Source organism: Citrus sinensis, chromosome 3, assembly GCF_022201045.2.
Source record: "Citrus sinensis cultivar Valencia sweet orange chromosome 3, DVS_A1.0, whole genome shotgun sequence".
Taxonomy (NCBI): Eukaryota; Viridiplantae; Streptophyta; class Magnoliopsida; order Sapindales; family Rutaceae; genus Citrus; species Citrus sinensis.
In genome coordinates this window covers 30,719,481-30,736,878 of record NC_068558.1, presented here as the reverse complement: position 1 = coordinate 30,736,878, position 17,398 = coordinate 30,719,481, and the positions used below count along the sequence as shown (strand labels likewise).

Genomic DNA, 17,398 nt, shown 5'->3' with positions numbered 1-17,398 from the left:
TTACATGGATCATATTAATCCTCATGGCAACTAGGAATTAATCTATACACCTTTATATGTTTATTAATCCAGTTGCATGGCATCAAAAATAAGTAAATTATAACATGCCATTAATATGTGTTCTTTATGGAAACATTAGCTTTCTTAAAGAACATGCTTGGGTCTCATGCTTTATATGCTTAAATCAGAACGCAACCTATTCAACTCAGATACTAATGTTGATTTTCGAGCAAGAATTATCATAAAAACTTGTAAATTTGAATTTAAACACATATCCAGATTATATGCGAAAAATTGATAAATCAAGGTTGCGCTACTGATTTATAGTCAAAGGATGATCACAAAGTCGGAAAATCCTCTCAATTCATGTTGCAAGAACCCTCTAAACTTCTATTGACTTGAAATTTCTCTAAATTGCACTTTGCTTATTCTTTGCTTAACTTCTTTTCTCTATAATTTGCACTCTATTTATAGCATTTCAAGAGTAATAACAATCTTCTCAATGATAACTAAATAAGTTTAAACAATTATTGGAGTGATCATTTTCTTAATGATCATTTAATATCTTTCAATATAATATTTAAGATATAATAGAGTTCTAACTCAAAATGGTCACTTGCCTTTGGTCATGCTTCCCTCATGGGTGATCTCAAAATTCCTATATATATATATTTCCAACATGATGTTAGTAGGATCTTTCTTAGATTAATTGCTTTGAATTAATCACTTATAAGTATTTGTTCATGTTTCTTGGTGTTATCAGCTTCCAGATCAGCTTTGATCATGTTTGTATGTGTTATCTACTTATGTTCATGTTGGGTTATTGATTATTTATTTCCCCTGAGTCCTGTCGGAAGTAATGATTGATCTTAATATAAAGTGCTGATAATTTATATTGTCGTTGTCAGGCTAGTCCTCCCCAGCTGCATTCAAACACCAAATTCATTCAGTTGTATCGGAGGCAGACAATGCTTGTTTCAGAAGCAGCTTATTACTTCAGAAATCTTGTCTCAGCCAAGACCTTTATTCTTGACTTAAATTCTAAATCACTTTCTATGAAGGAAACTGAGTTTGAGAAAAGTATGCAAGCTGCAAGATCAACCAACTAAGTTACTCTCATTGAAGAATCAACCACTTCAAATGACATAAAAACCTTAGGGGAGCAGAGACACTCTAGTAAGAATACATGGTGAAACAGAATAACTTATATTGTCTAGTGAACTTTTATTTCTTGCTCTCTTTATTGTCTTGACGTATTAAAAAGATTATGTTTTGTACCAACGAGATTAACAAATAGAGTTAATTTGAAAAGTATGTGGCGGATAATGTGTCTGGTCAAAATTGTTCGACTTTAAAACTTCTTGATATGACTTCTATTTTAATGTCAAATCCACATATTTTGGCAGCATTTGGATAATTGTTTTCTTTAGATTAATACTATGCTAGATTGTATTACACTATTGACTTGTTAATGATCAAATCAGAGAGTCATGAAGTCACACGAACAGAAGCTAGCCTCAGCCATGTCAAATGACAGAACATCCTTTGAAGAGCAGAGAGGTCTAGGTCCATCTCACAGAATATATGGCAACAATACAATTACAAGTGGTGAGCTTCAAACCCCAAAAATCGTTGGTCTTAGACTTTTTAATCTATCTTTCTAAATAGTAAATTACTACATCAGGAATTAAGGTTGTAGGTATATCTTATTTTTCTATTGAGGAATGGTAAAGATCTATGAATCCATTTATCTAAGACATATATTAGATATTAGAAATTGTCCAATCCAGGATCCTGGACTATGTTAAGCTTCAGAAAAGCTATTATGGTGTAATAGTGTAATGTTATTATATTATATTATAAAATATGTTGTAATTAACTTTAATAAATTCCAGGAGCTCAGACTAAATTCGTACTCATTAGATACACAATAAGTATTTAAACTCTCCTTAAAAATTCTCTCTTTTTTTTAAAAGTTATTATTTAAATATATGCATAACCTAATAGCAATCCAATCTCTTCCCACCCTTGTGAGTGGGGTTGAAACCCAGACTGCTTGTATATATCAACTCAAGAGGCTTCACCACCAATAAATTCTTATGTTTCTTAGATGAGTACTATATTCCTCACGAGAAACATCATTACTAACAGTAGGAATATTTTATTCTAGATCCCTAATCCCCTTTTGACAAGTCAGTGAGATATTTCTGTTTCTTACAAGGAACAGTGTGCAAGATTTTATCACATATGTTGACTTGTCTATGATGGAATCAAGTGGGTACAGATACAACTGGTGATGTGGAGAAATTGTAAAGTGTGTGCAAGGATGTGGTAAGAAAATATACAAATCTCTGCAGGGCTACTAGGCATGTCTCGATGGCATAGACAGTCGCCTTAATTCTGCATTTTGAAGGAAACAATATCTCATTCAAACAGCCTACTATCAGAACGAGTGCAAGTACTGATAGTAAAAGAGAGGAATGAAGAGGTAAAAATTTGTTCTTGTTCAAATTTTTCTGTTCAGACCCGTTTACATTTATTGTTTGTTCTCATAATATCACAAAAATGAGCAAAATTTGATCACTTAAAAACTCAAAAATTTCAGTAGACAATATGTCAAAAATTTCTCTTTTCCTTTTTCATTTGTCATGTTGCATTTTCTCATGGTAGTTTGTAAGAGCTAAATAGAAAGCATGGTTTATGAAGTGTTAATTTTCAATGTTGTAGCATCCAGTGCTATTTTTGTTGTGCGCGGAATGTAGAATCAGCGCACCAAATAATCACAGAAAAATAAAGGACACAAAATTTACGTGATTCGACAATATGCCTACGTCCACAGGAGCAAGAGATAAATAATTGTATTATTAACAATTATTTGAATACAAATTTGAGTAAAGAAATCTTACTTTTCCAGAACCCAAATACATCCAGTACTCTCACACACACTCTCCAATTGCTCACACTCTCAGAACTCTCAAAAGCTTAGAACCTTATAAGCTTAACAATTTTGGGATGATCTCAAATGAATGAAATCCTTAGCTATTTATAGGAGAAATGAATTACTATGCAAAGAATAAAATAATTAAAAATATTATTATTTTTCAAATCTCCTTTGTCAATTCTTTCTTTTCGGCTACAAAATCAATTTTGATTTTGCTTCTCTACAATTGTTGGCTGCAACCAACAATTTGTTGATTTCAACAACATGCTTTATCCAAATTTCCAAGGTCGGTGCTAACTTTGGCCAATTTGTCACCAAGTTTTGTCAACTTTTCATCAATTCTTCACCTTGGCGAAGATTTGTTCAAATGTGAGCCGACTTACCAACGGATTATCATCCCCAAAGTGGCTGCATCTCTATGACTGCCTACGTACCCAAAATTTAGGATCAAGCTAACCATAATTCAAAATTCCCGAAGGACATAACTTAACACAATCGAAGGATTTGAATTAGTTTCAAGCAATATTGAAACTTAACTCCAGAAACTATCTTTGTCAACATATCTGATGGAGTATCTTTTGTATCGATCTTCTTCAACAACACTTCACCACCTTCGATAATCTCCCTTACATAATGATATTTCACATCTATATGCTTCGTCCGAACGTAATATGTTTGATTCTTCGCAAGGAATATCGCACTTTGATTATCACAAAAGACCGCAATATTCTCCTGGATTACTCATAAATCACCTAACAAGCCTTTCAACCAGATAGCTTCTTTTACAGCTTTAATTGCTGCAATATACTCTGCTTCCATAGTGGACAAAGCAATTGTCGATTGTAGAATCAACCTTCAGTTAACCGGACCTCTACCCAATGTAAATACGTAGCCTGTTGTTGATCTTCACTTGTCAAGGTCTCTAGCGAAATCAGAATCACAATACCCAACACATTATTGACCACAATCTTTCTTGAACAATAACCCAACATCAACTTTCCCTTACAGATATCGGAGAATCCACTTTACCGCAAGCCATTGATTTTTACCTGGATTGTGCATGTATCTACTAACCATGCTCACTGCTTGAGATATATCGGGCATTGTGCATATCATAACATACATAAGACTACCCACAACACTAGCATATGGAACACGAGCCATGTAATCGCGTTCTTCTTGAGATCTAGGACATGAAGAAGAGCTTAATTTGAAATGAGGAGCTAGATGTGTACATATTGGTTTAGTTTTGTCATCCATACCGAATCTTTCTAGTACTTTCTTCGAATAAGACTTTTAAGTCAACCATATGCTCTCATTTTTCTTGTCTCTACGAATCTCCATCCCAAGTATTCTCTGTGCATTACCCAAGTCTTTCATCTCGAACTCAAAAGCCAGCTGCTTCTTTAATCTTTCGATCTCATCTCTATTCTTCGAAGCTATAAGTATATCGTCGACATAGAGTAACAAATAGATGAAAGCTCCATCTGGTAGTCTTCTAAAGTAAACACAATGATCGTGTTCACTTCTGGTGAATTTCTGCCCTTGTATAAATTGATCAAATCTTTTGTACCACTGCCTTGGCGATTGCTTTAGTCCGTGCAAATATTTAATCAACCTACACACATGATTCTCCTTTCTAGCTACTCTGAAACCACAAGGCTGAATCATATAGATTTCCTCCTCCAAATTTCCATGTAAGAACGTCCTCTTAACATCCAATTGAGCCAAGTCTAACTCATAATCTACAACTAAGGCAAGTAGGATACGAATGGAAGTATGTTTTACAATTGGAGAGAAAACTTCACTATAGTCAATACCTTCCTTTTGAGCAAAACCTTTTACCACGAGCCTTGCCTTGTATCGAGGAGTTGATTGATTCGGAGATCCTTACTTTTTGGTGTAGACCCATTTATTGCCAATAGCCCTTTTCCTTTTTAGTAACTTTATAAGTTCCCAAGTCTGGTTTTGATGGAGAGATTTCATCTCTTCCTCCATGGCTAACTCCACTAATCAATTTCACTGCTGCGTAATGCTTCACCGAAAGTGTTGGGGATGTCATCATCAATAACTGGAATGCATAGGCTACCACCATATCTTTAGTAAGCCATCTGGGTTTCTTTATCTCTCTTCTTGGCCTCTTTGTTGCTATAAAATCATCATTATCTACATCATCAATTGTTTCTTCATTTGTGGGATATTGGAAGAAACAACATCTTCTTCAACTCTGTGTCATTCCATAGTTGAACCCTTCTTTGATGTAGAACTAACTGGTACATATAGAGTTGCATCAAACTCCACCTGCTGCAATACCTCTTTGGTATTGTTCTCCACCTGCTGAGAACTTGAAGCTTTTATCATTGAAGCTTCATCAAATGTGACATCTCTGCTACACACAAACTTTTTGTCTTTGAGATCCCAAAGTTTGAAGCCCTTTACTCCACCTTTGAATCCCACAAAAATAGCTTTTCTAGCACGAGGATCCAGTTTACCATCTTTGACATGATAATAAGCTGGACACCCAAATATACGAAGGGAATCATAGTCTTGTGCATGCTTTCCAAACCACATTTCCATAAGAGTCTTACCTCCAATTGTAGCAGAAGGCAACCGGTTTACCAAGTGACTTGCGTAGCTCACAGCTTCAGACCAAAACTTTTTATCAAACCAGCATTAGATAACATACACCGTACCTTCTCTAGTAAAGTACAATTCATACGCTCAGCCACACCGTTCTGTTCTGGAGTATGTATCACCGTGAAATATCTTTTAATACCCTCGTTCTGGCATACTTGCAAGAATGGATCAGAAGTATATTCACCCCCATTATTAGATCGTAATATTGTGATCTTTCTGTCAGTTTGAGTCTCCACCAATTTTTTTCATTTCATGAAAATCTCTAGAACCTCATCCTTTGCTCGGATGGTGTACACCCACACACATCTAGAGAAATCATCAACAAAAGTAATAAAATAATGGCTTCCACCAATTGATGCAGTCTTGGTTGGTCCCCATACATCTCTATGAACATATTCAAGGATCTTACGAAGTGATTAGTTGTACCAAACTTAACCCTTGTTTTCTTGCCTACTACACAATGCTCACAGAAATTTAATTTACAGGTTTTGGTACCCTTTAAGAGTCTGTGCCTCATCAGAGTTTGCAAAGACTTATCGTCAGCATGTCCCAGTCGTACCTGCCATAGCTTGGTGGTGTCATTGTGCGCCTCAACAAAATTGCTTCATCAGTTGTACCTCCCTTTAAATAGTACAGATTGTGACGTCGAACCCCTTGCAGAATCACTATAGCCCCATGTGTAAATTTCATTGTGCCATCTTCAATGGTAACCTTGTAGCCTTTAGCTTCCAAAGTACCCACAGAAATTAGATTTTTCTTTAAAGCTGGTACAAATCTAACCTCTTTGAGTTATCTGACCATTCCATCAAATATTTTAAGCCGAATTGTTCCTAACCCCATTGTGCGATAAGGTTGATCATTCCCCATCACAATTGCACCGGATTTTAAATTACGAAAATCCGTAAACCATTCCTTAATAGGACACAAATGATAGGTTGCTCCAGTATCAAGTATCCACTCACTCGAACTAGCGACGTATGCTGCAGGAGTAATACTTAGTGAATAATCAGAGCCCTCATCTTTCCGTGCCATGTTTGCTACTGCTGGTTTCTTCACATCTCTCTTTTGAGCCTTTAGACAATCTTTCCTCCAATGGCCCTTTTCATGACAAAAGGCACACTCGTCTCGAGCTATATTTCTGCTTCTCGATTTGGATCGAGAATTCTTTCCACCACGCTTCTTCTGTTTCTCCATCGCCCAATCTCTACTCACCAAAGCTTCAGACGATGCTCGTTCAGAATTTTTATCATTATTTCGAATCTCCAAGCTAGTCAATGTTGTGCAAACATCTTTGAAGACAATCACACTCTTCCCATATATCAAGGTAGTCACAAAATGGCTATATTCCTTTAGTAGTGAGTGTAACAAAATCATAGCCTTAACTTCATCCTTAATATCTTCATCAAGATTCTTCAAATCAGCAAGTAACTTTTTAAATTTTGAGATATGATCGTGCATTGACACCCCGTGCTTCATTCGAAAGTCATATACTTGGCTCATTGTATGAAGATGATTTTCAGGACTTTTCAGCAGGTACTTCTCCTCCAATGTACGCCACAAAGTCACTGCACACTCCTCATCTTTCACCAATTATTTCACCTCCTTGGTTAAACAAGATCTGATCTAACCATAAGCTTTCTTGTTCATACGATCCCAAATTTCTTCATCATACAAGTGTCTTTTATTTTTTAGAACAACATCGAAATCGATTTGAATAAGGGCATCTGTAACTTCGCTCCTCCACATGCCGAAGTTGATTTTCCCATCAAACTTTTCAACATTGATCTTTTAGCCTCCTATAACAGGTGTTGAATAGCGATTTGACAAATCTCGCCTCCCACCTGAAGTGTCTCCTGAAATAGTCTCGGTAGATCTCTCCCAAATTCTGGAAGTTTCACCTTCTATTATTTTCTTAACGAACTATTTACACTTGAAAAACAGTCTCTATGATGTTAATTTCGCGTGAATAAATGCTCTAGGAAAGTTCCCAGGAGACTGGATGGGAACTCGATCCCAATTAAAAACCAAAATTCTTAGACTCTTATCGTCTTTGTTGACAAAACTTTCCTAGATATGCAAAAATACGCACTACTTACAATAGACTGTCTCTCAAATACAAATGGTCGTCTCCACCGTATTCGTGAACAGTACCGTATGTGAACAGTATCGTACCACTTGTTGTGCGCAGAATGCGGAATCAAGCGCACCAAATAATCATAGAAAAATAAAGGACACAAAATTTATGTGGTTCGGCAATATGCCTACGTCCACGGGAGCAAGAGAAAAATAATTGTATTATTAACAATTATTTGAATACAAATTTGAGTAAATAAATCTCACTTTCTCAGAACCCAAATACACTCAGTACTCTCACACACACTCTCCAATTGCTCACACTATCATAACTCTCAAAAGCTTAGAAACTTATAAATTTAACAATTTTGGGATGATCTCAAATGAATGAAATACTTAGCTATTTATAGGAGAAATGAATTACTATGCAAAGAATAAAATAATTAAAAATATTATTAGTTTTCAAATCCCCTTTGTCAATTCTTTATTTTCGGCTACAAAATCAATTTTGATTTTGCTTCTCTACAATTCTTGGCTGCAACCAACAATTTGTTGATTTCAACAACATGATTCATCCAAATTTCCAAGGTCGGTGTCAACTTTGGCCAATTTGTCACCAAGTTTTGTCAACTTTTCAACAATGACCTTTAATATCACAACTTTTTCTATCAAAATGAATGCTTTCTTCAAGTCATCAGCTCTTGAACTGGAAAACACCTTATTTTTTTTGTCCCTCAAGTTTTAAAAAAATATTCCATGCATGTAAATAATATTAGTGCTCCTTTAATTCCCTATTATTGGAAATATAAAACCTCAATTTGTCGTTAAACTGTGTAAACAAAACATGATGAGTTGAAGAAACAAGAAAAGTGTAAAACTCAGAGCTCAAAAATCAATATTCCGAGCCGCACCATCTCCCTCCCCACAAGAATTGTGAACAATCTTCATTCTCTCTACTGAGTTGCGTATCCCACTGCAAGACCAATCGAATGATGCCACGCATGCATTCCCTGCTTTTGCCTTCCACTCACGGTCTAGAAATTTAGTAAGTAAAGGTGACAAATCCTCATTTGCATATCTATGCAATATTGGCCGACATAGATTATTTAAAAAATAAAAATGAAAAGCATATATTATGCCAAATATTCTAAAATGTTAACTTAATATTCTATTTTTTAGAAAACAAAGTATGAATGTCCGCATCAGAGAACTGACAAGTTAATAGAGATGTAAGCAGCAAGATCCTTGGAGATGGCATAGATTTGGCCAGTTGCATGCCTGAGTGTAATGTTATTATATTATATTATACCATATGTTGTAATAACTTTCTCGGACTTTAATAAAATTAAGGACCTTGGACCACATCAGTACTCATTAGATATACTATATGTATTTATTAGCGGTATATTAAACTCCCCTTAAAAATTCTATCTTTTTCTGTAAGTTATTTATTTAAATATATGTATAGCCTAATGGAAATCCAATCTCTTCCCGCCCGTGCAAGTGGGGTTCGAAAACCCAGGCTGCACTTGTATCAACTCAAGAGGCTTCACCACCAGTAAATTCTTATGTTTCCTAGATGAATATTATTTTAGTCCTTATGAGAAACATTATTACTAATCTATCAGCAGTAGGAATATTTTGTTCTAGATCCCTAATCCCCTTTTGACAAGTCAGTGAAATATTTCTGTTTCTTACGAGGAACAGTATGCAAGATTTTGTCACAGATATTGACTTATCCATGATGGAATCAGGTGGGTACGGATACCCTTTTATGGAAGCTGAGGCCAGTCAATTAACAACTGGTGATGTGGAGAAATTGTTGAGTGTGTACAAGGATGTGGTAAGAAAATATACAAATCTCTGCAGGGCTGTTAGACATGTCTCGGTGCCCATGACAGTCGCTCCTATTCTGCATTTTGAAGGAAACAATAGCTCATTCAAACAGCCTGCTACTAAAACAAGTGCAAGTACCGATAGTAAAAGAGAGGAATGAAGAGGTAAAAATTTGTTCTTGTTCAAATTTCTCTGTTTACACTCGCTTATTTTTGCTGTTTCTTCTCATAAAATCACAAAAATGAGCAAAATTTGATCACTTGAAAACTTAAAAATTTCAGTAGACAATGTTTGTCATAGTCAATCTAGTTACAGGCTTACAGCTGTTTCATGACTTTAAAACATGCTGGACAGAGAAACGTTGTAGCTTGTAGCTTTCTCGCCTTATGAGTTTACAGTTTTCATTTTTGACTAACTTTATAGGGTTTAATCTGAATTTTTCGTTTGCACTTGCAGGTTTTGATCAAGATCGACATGGGAATTCACAATTAAACGGCGAAACTGAAAGGTGGTAAGGTAGACAAATGTCTCAATCTATGCAGAATATGTGTCCTGAGATGGCCATCTTTCTGGGCACTTTCTATTGTGCCGGTTTTCCTTTTTTATTCTTTATGTTATATTTTCTCATGGTAGTTTGTAAGAGCTGAATAGAAAGCATGGTTTATGAAGTGCTAATTTTCAATGCTGTAGCATCCAGTGCTATTTTCTCATGACCTTTAATATCACAACTTTTTTCTATCAAAATGAATGCTCTCTTCAAGTCATCAGTTCTTGAACACGAAAACACTTTTTTTTTTCCCTCAAGTTTGAAAAAAATATTCCATGCATGTAATAATATTAGTGCCTCTTTAATTCCCTGTTATTGGAAATATAAAACTCAAAAATCAACATTCCAAACAGTATCGTCTCCTTCCCCACAAGAATTGTGAACAATCTTCATTCTCTCTACTGATTTGCATATCCCACTGCACGACCAATCGAATGATGCCACGCATGCATTCCCTGCTTTTGCCTTCCACTCACAATCTAGAAATACAATAAGTAAAGGTGATAACATCATCATTTAATCAAGGTCCATCATCAATCAAAGGGTCGGGATTGAATTATGATCATACCTGGAGGTGTCCCACAGCACATAGATCGATCATCTACATGTTCAACTTCCAAGCCAATGAACCAAGAACCCAGTGATACATCCTCATTTACATATCTATGCAATATTGGCCTGCCATAGATTATTTAAAAACCAAAAAATGAAAAGCGTATATTATACTAAATATTCTAAAATGTTAACTTAATATTCTATTTTTTAGAAAACAAAGTATGAATGTCCGCATCAGAGAACTGACAAGTTAATAGAGATGTAAGCAGCAAGATCCTTGGAGATGGCATAGATTTGGCCAGTTGCATGCCTGAAATATTTGTTTCCTTCTTCCCCAAATTTCCAATACTCTGGTTCATGATATTTCACCCCTCTGCCTCCCCAAAAATAAATAAATAAAAATCATAAACTTAAATAAATCATTTCACAGACAACAAAATGTCTACGGATGTGAAGGAAGCTCACTATTCAAGCAGTTCAGTGAAGCCACGTCAGCAGAAGATTATAGTGAAATAAAGGAGTTCAGCTGAGTTGGTTGAAATGCCGTTATACAGCTCATAGTTCGTTATGAAGAATTAGTTAGTTACATGTAGAAATCACGTGTGTAAACTTTGTATATAAAACGTGAGCTTGTAAACAATATTCATTAATTCAATATACTGGAAAATTTTCATAGTTTTATTTTCTCAGAGGTTTTCCATTAAACCAAACAGATTATCTCTGTTATTTTTACATGGTATCAAAGCCACAATGGCTAACTCAAGCACTGCAACTTCAAATCAATCGATCATGAATTCAATTCAACCATCACAAACTTCATTTACCTTCACAGCCACTGTGAAATTAGATCGATCGAATTTTCTACTTTGGCGAAAACAAGTCCTGACTTCGATAAGAGGCAATCGTCTGGAAAAATTCATTTCAGAACCACAAATTATTCCTGAGCAATATCTGTCGAATGCAACAGCTGATGGATCTGGAGAGAACATTGAAAATCCAGCTTTTCTCAACTGGAGAGCACTGGATCAAACACTCCTTGGTTGGCTGCTATCAACCATAAGTGAAGGTATTCTAAGTTCAATCCTTAGCTATGATACCTCTTTTGATGTGTGGAAATCTATTGAAAAACAATTTGGAGTTCAATCAGAAGCTAAGATCATGCAACTTCGTTATGAAATGAACATTTTAAGGAAAGATTCAATGAATATTGAGGAATATTGTGCAAAAATGAAGCTACTCGCAAACAAACTTGCTTGTGCTGGAGATATTATTACTGAAAAAGATCTATTGATGAGGATTTTAAATGGTTTAGGTTCTGGCTATTTAGATCTAGCTTCAATTATTACTGCAAATAAGATGAGCTATGATGATGCATATGCTTTACTGCTGACACATGAAGCTAGACTTGAACAGAGTCAAGGTACCAAAACCATGCTTAATGCAAATTATAGTTCAATGAATGCTAATAACTCTTACATGAGAGGAAATTTCAGAAGAGGCACATTTGGTAATGGATATTATGGTCGCTTTGGTAATAGAAGTTTTAATGGTGGAAGAGGTGTTTTTCATAATACATATCCTAGAGGACCTTCTACTGTGCTGCAAATTTTGGAGGCTATGGCAGAGGACAATCCATGCAATTTCTAAGACCAGCTGTGAGACCAAATTATCCTCCTCCAGCTTATCATCCTTCAGCTAACATGCCTTCTGATGAGTCACCACCAATATGTCAGATATGTCATAAGCCAGGTCATACAGCAGATGAATGCTGGCACAAATATGATGACAGTCCTACTCCATTACCCAAACACTTTGGAAGGGGTAGATCATTTGGATCAAAGGCTGCCTATATGGCTAATTTCGATTCATTTACAAACTATGCTGCTCCAACAGTGGAAGATAACTATGCTGCTCCCTTTTACTCTGGCCTAAATCCCATGTACCAATCATCGTATTCATCTGCAGAATGTAATACTCCTAAAGCTTATCTTACCAACTATGAAGGGCCTGCTGATGATGGATGGTATCTGGACAGTGGTGCCACACATCACTTGACCAATAATATGGCTAACATGAATATCAGAGAAGAATTCAAAGGGTCAGATCAGCTTGTTATCGGCAATGGTCAAGGTTTGTCTATAACTCATGTTGGTGATGCATGTTTTACTTATAAGGGATCTAATGCTGCTTATAAACCAACTCATATCTTGCTCAAAAATATGTTGCTAGTGCCTGACATCACAAAGAATTTACTAAGCATATCAAAATTAACCACTGACAATAACTTGTCCATTGAATTTGTTGGTGATGTCTGCTATGTGAAGGATTCTCTGACGAGGCAAGTGCTTCTGAAAGGACTTGCTGAAAAAGGATTGTATAAGCTGATACTCAAGCCATCTGAGTATGTTCCTTCCTCTTTCCTGTGCCAATCTTCTCATATTCAACCATTGTCTATGTTGTCTGCATGTTCCCTTCACTCTCATGTTCTAAATAACACTCAGAATAATGCTTTCAGTTCTGTTTTTCTTTGTAATGCATCAGACAATAAAGTTTCCAGTCCAAATTCATCTTGTAATGGATTGAATAATAAAGCAATTCTTCTCCATAGACGTTTTGGTCATCCAAACTCTCAAATACTAATGCACTTGCTAAAAAATGATGCTTCTGTTAATCTCTCAAGTAATAACATAAAACAAGCACTGAATCAAATTTGTGAAGCCTGCCAAATGGGTAAATCTCATAAACTTCATTTTTCCAGTATAGAAATCAAAACAACTAAGGCTCTTGAACTCATTCATACAGACTTGTGGGGACCCTCACCAATCCCATCTAGAGAAGGATATACTTACTATATTAGCTTTGTGGATGATTTCAGTCGTTATACTTGGATTTATCCTCTCAAACTGAAATCAGAGGCTTTAGAAGTCTTCAAACTATTCAAATTGCAGGTTGAAAACCAACTTAGCACCACCATTAAACACTTGCAATCTGACTGGGGGGAGAGTATAGAGCTTTCACTCATTTCCTAAACCAGTGTGGAATCACCTTTAGACACTCATGTCCCTACACACATCACCAGAATGGAGTAGTTGAAAGGAAACATAGACATACTGTTGAGTTAGGACTCACCTTATTGGCACAAGCCAAGCTACCTTTCAAATTTTGGTGGGATGCATTTCATACAGCTGTGTATCACATCAACAGACTGCCATCTGCAACCTTGAAACTTCTTACTCCTTATGAGAAAATATTCAACCACAAACCTGATTATAGTATGCTCAAGTGCTTTGGTTGTATATGCTATCCTTACTTAAGAGATTACAATAAGCATAAATTCAATTATCACTCAAGCAAGTGTATTTTCATTGGGTACAGTCCATCTCATAAAGGATACAAATGCATGCATCCTTCTGGTCAAGTATTCATAGTTAGACATATTATTTTTGATGAGTCTATCTTTCCTTATTCCACAGATTCAGTTTTTCATTCTACTGAATCATCTTCACACTTGAAACAATCTTTCACACCTCAACAAATATATCATTTGTCAACATTATTAGTTTCAGTCAATGATAGCTCATACAATCCACATTCTACAAGTTCAATTAGAAGTAACTCTCAGAGTTCAGACAATCCATCTCATACTGATAATCAGAACCTTCCTTTACAACAACACATATCAACTAGTGAACCATCTACAGAACCATCCACAGAACTACCTGCAGAACCAAATATTCCAACACTACAATCTATACCTTATCCATCATCTTCTGTTCAACCTAATATCCATCCTATGACAACCAGAAGCAAAGTTGGTATCTTTAAACCTAAACTTTATACTGCAACCCTCCTTCACAAAGAACCAGATTCAGTATATGAGGCCATACAAAATCCAAAGTGGCTTACAGCCATGAAAGAAGAATATGCAGCTTTAATGCAAAATGGTACATGGTCCCTAGTACCAAGGATGGCTGATCAGAAAGTAGTTGGGAATAAATGGGTGTACAGGGTGAAATACAATACTGATGGGAGTGTAGCCAAATACAAAGCTAGGTTAGTAGCTAAGGGATTCCAACAAGTTATGGGAGTCAACTGTTTTGAAACATTCAGCCCTATCATAAAGCCAGCTACTGTAAGGGTATGATAAGTTGAGAGGATGCCTATTACAGTGGGGATTTGTAAATTCTAGTTCAGACACTTCTTTATTTCTAAGAAGGAGTAAGTCATCTCTGATCTTAATCCTCATTTATGTCGATGACATTCTAATAACAGGACCAAATAGTTCTGAATTAGAAAGCTTCATTGCTGAGTTTAGCACAATGTTTGCTCTAAAGGATCTTGGAGATCTCTCATACTTCTTAGGAATTGAGGTTTTGTATGACACAGATTGTGTATACTTATCACAAAGGAAGTATATAAGGGATTTGCTATCAAAGGTTGAGATGATAAACTGCAAGGATGTTGAAACTCCTATGAGTACAGGATTGAAACTGCAGAAAGAAGCTCAAGGAAGTCTTGGTCATTATGTTGAAGATGTTACACACTATAGAAGCATCGTTGGTGGAATGCAATATTTGGTTCTGACTAGACCAGAGATTGCATTCAGTGTCCATAAACTAAGTCAATATGTTTCGGCACCAACTTTGCAGCATCTCATGGCATGCAAACGTGTGTTGAGATATCTGAAAGCAACACAGAACTATGGACTCAAGTTTATTAAAGAGGGTGATATGAAGTTGACATGCTTCACAGATGCAGATTGGGCAGGGGACCTGGATGACAGGAAGTCAGTTGGTGCTTACTGTGTCTACTTGGGTAACAATCTGGTGTCTTGGTCATCCAAGAAGCAACCAGTCATTGCTAGATCAAGCACTGAGAGTGAATATAGATCACTAGCTGCAGCAAGTGCAGAGATAAGCTGGTTGCAGTCTTTGTTTTCTGAGTTAAAGCTACAATGCACAGAAAAGCCTGCTATTTGGTGTGACAATCTTAGTGCAACTGAATTAGCTCGCAACCCAGTTTTTCACTCAAGAACAAAACACATTGAGATTGACATACATTATGTTAGAGACAAAGTACTTGCTGGAGAATTGAATATCAATTATGTACCAAGTGAGGAACAAGTAGCTGATATAATGACAAAGCCACTCTCATTCATAAAATTCAACTATTTGAGAGCCAAACTCAACGTCCTCCCATGTCCCTTGAGTTTGAGGGGGGCTGTGAAGGAAGCTCACTATTCAAGCAGTTCAGTGAAGCCACATCAGCAGAAGATTATAGTGAAATAAAGGAGTTCAGCTGAGTTGGTTGAAATGCCGTTATACAGCTCATAGTTCGTTATGAAGAATTAGTTAGTTACATGTAGAAATCACGTGTGTAAACTTTGTATATAAAACGTGAGCTTGTAAACAATATTCATTAATTCAATATACTGGAAAATTTTCATAGTTTTATTTTCTCAGAGGTTTTCCATTAAACCAAACAGATTATCTCTGTTATTTTTACAACGGATAGAAGCAGAAAAGTATGATCTCACTTTTGAGAAAGGACCGGTCCTGACTTCATGCATCCAATGTAAATCCTAGGTTTGGATTTGTGATTTGCAAGTGTATTCACTAGCATGCCTGTAAACAAAGTAAATAAAAAATAAAATCATTATTTTTAAGTGTATATTAAACTTGTTCGGGATTTTATAAGTTGAAACAACCAGGATGTACCCATTTATATATTTGAAATCATAAAGTACTGACCTAGATTGACATGGACATCATCGTCAACCTTGACATAGAAGTCAGCATCCCAAATTGAAATAGCAGTTGAGAAGTACAGTCTGGTCTTCGTAGAGAGTTGATGGTATCCCTCCACATGGTTGAGCCTAAGAAAGTCTTGATGCTCAGCATCTTCTGCATCAATTGCTTTATCAAGTACACCTCCTGGTGTTGCACTGTGCCCTATTACAAACCTTATCACTATCCCTTTCCCTTTCTCCATTCTTCTTAATTCTTCTCCTGCAACAACCAAAAGTTATAACTCATTCTATGTATAGTGATTATATTGATCAAACTCTAAGATAGTGTTTGGTTTGAAGAAAATTAAGGACAAGAGAGGAGAGGAAAGTGGAAGAAAGGAGAGGAGAGTATATTGAAATTCTTTCCTAATGTTTGATTTGTTATAAAATTATATAAAGAAAGGAAATGCCTTAGCTTGAATTTGGACAATTTCACCCTTTAGTGTTAAACTTTTGATATTTATCATAAATATAATTTAAAAATTAAACAATCAATTTATTTAATATACTATATAAATAACTAATAAAAATTATTTTAAGTAATATAATTATATTTATAATTAAACTCTATTCAAAAAGTTTTTTAACCTAATTTTATTTTAAAATTAGTTTTATTTTATTTTAAATAAATTATGACATAATAAAAATAATTTCTTAATTAATGTTTTATAATATTAAAAATTTATTTGAACAACTAAAAAAAAGAGTTGCCACAGTCGGAGCCGCCGCGTCTTGCTGCCGGCCACCATTGTACCATGTCATTTCAACTTGAGAATTAAATGAAAATTATCAGAATTTGACGATCTATAGATTGAAACAACTTATTTGGTCGAAATATTTGATATTTGTCCGGATCTGAGATAGTTAGAAAGTTTTCAAATTCTGCTAACTGAATTTGAGGAAGATAGATCCATTTTTTCGCTTGTGTGACATTAAAACTGTGTTTATTGTCAACCGGTGACTCCAACGGTACAGGCGGTGATGTCTCATGCGCAATTCTCAGCGACAGTAGTCCGACGAC

At 35.6% G+C, this 17,398-nt stretch overlaps 1 protein-coding gene and 1 long non-coding RNA gene across 2 annotated transcripts; one reads left to right on the top strand and one right to left on the bottom strand.

Annotated features, from left to right (window-relative positions):
* The first annotated feature begins 765 nt into the window (after positions 1-765).
* LOC127901049 (uncharacterized) lies at positions 766-10,169 on the top strand. Its single transcript, XR_008053012.1, has 4 exons — positions 766-1,176; positions 1,485-1,608; positions 9,406-9,651; positions 9,944-10,169. It is a non-coding gene; the product is annotated as an uncharacterized LOC127901049 (long non-coding RNA).
* Positions 10,170-10,346: 177 nt separating this feature from the next.
* Positions 10,347-17,349, bottom strand: LOC127901048 (probable beta-1,3-galactosyltransferase 8). The gene is made up of 5 exons (XM_052436915.1): positions 16,340-17,349; positions 16,126-16,213; positions 10,837-10,962; positions 10,603-10,712; positions 10,347-10,513 (listed from the first exon to the last, which is right to left on the bottom strand). The coding sequence occupies exons 1-5, from the start codon at positions 16,578-16,580 to the stop codon at positions 10,365-10,367; spliced, it is 714 nt and encodes a 237-aa protein (XP_052292875.1). The 5' UTR covers positions 16,581-17,349; the 3' UTR covers positions 10,347-10,364.
* Positions 17,350-17,398: the final 49 nt, after the last annotated feature.

Bases quoted from the DNA above. Each gene is read 5' to 3' on its own strand.
- LOC127901048 (XM_052436915.1), bottom strand. From the start codon at position 16,580: ATGGAGAAAGGGAAAGGGATAGTGATAAGGTTTGTAATAGGGCACAGT. The intron at 16,214-16,339 runs GTCAGTACTTTA...CTTTGTTTACAG, and splicing joins TGATGTCCATGTCAATCTAG to GCATGCTAGTGAATACACTT. The intron at 10,713-10,836 runs GTCAGTTCTCTG...AATCTATGGCAG, and splicing joins GCTTACATCTCTATTAACTT to GCCAATATTGCATAGATATG.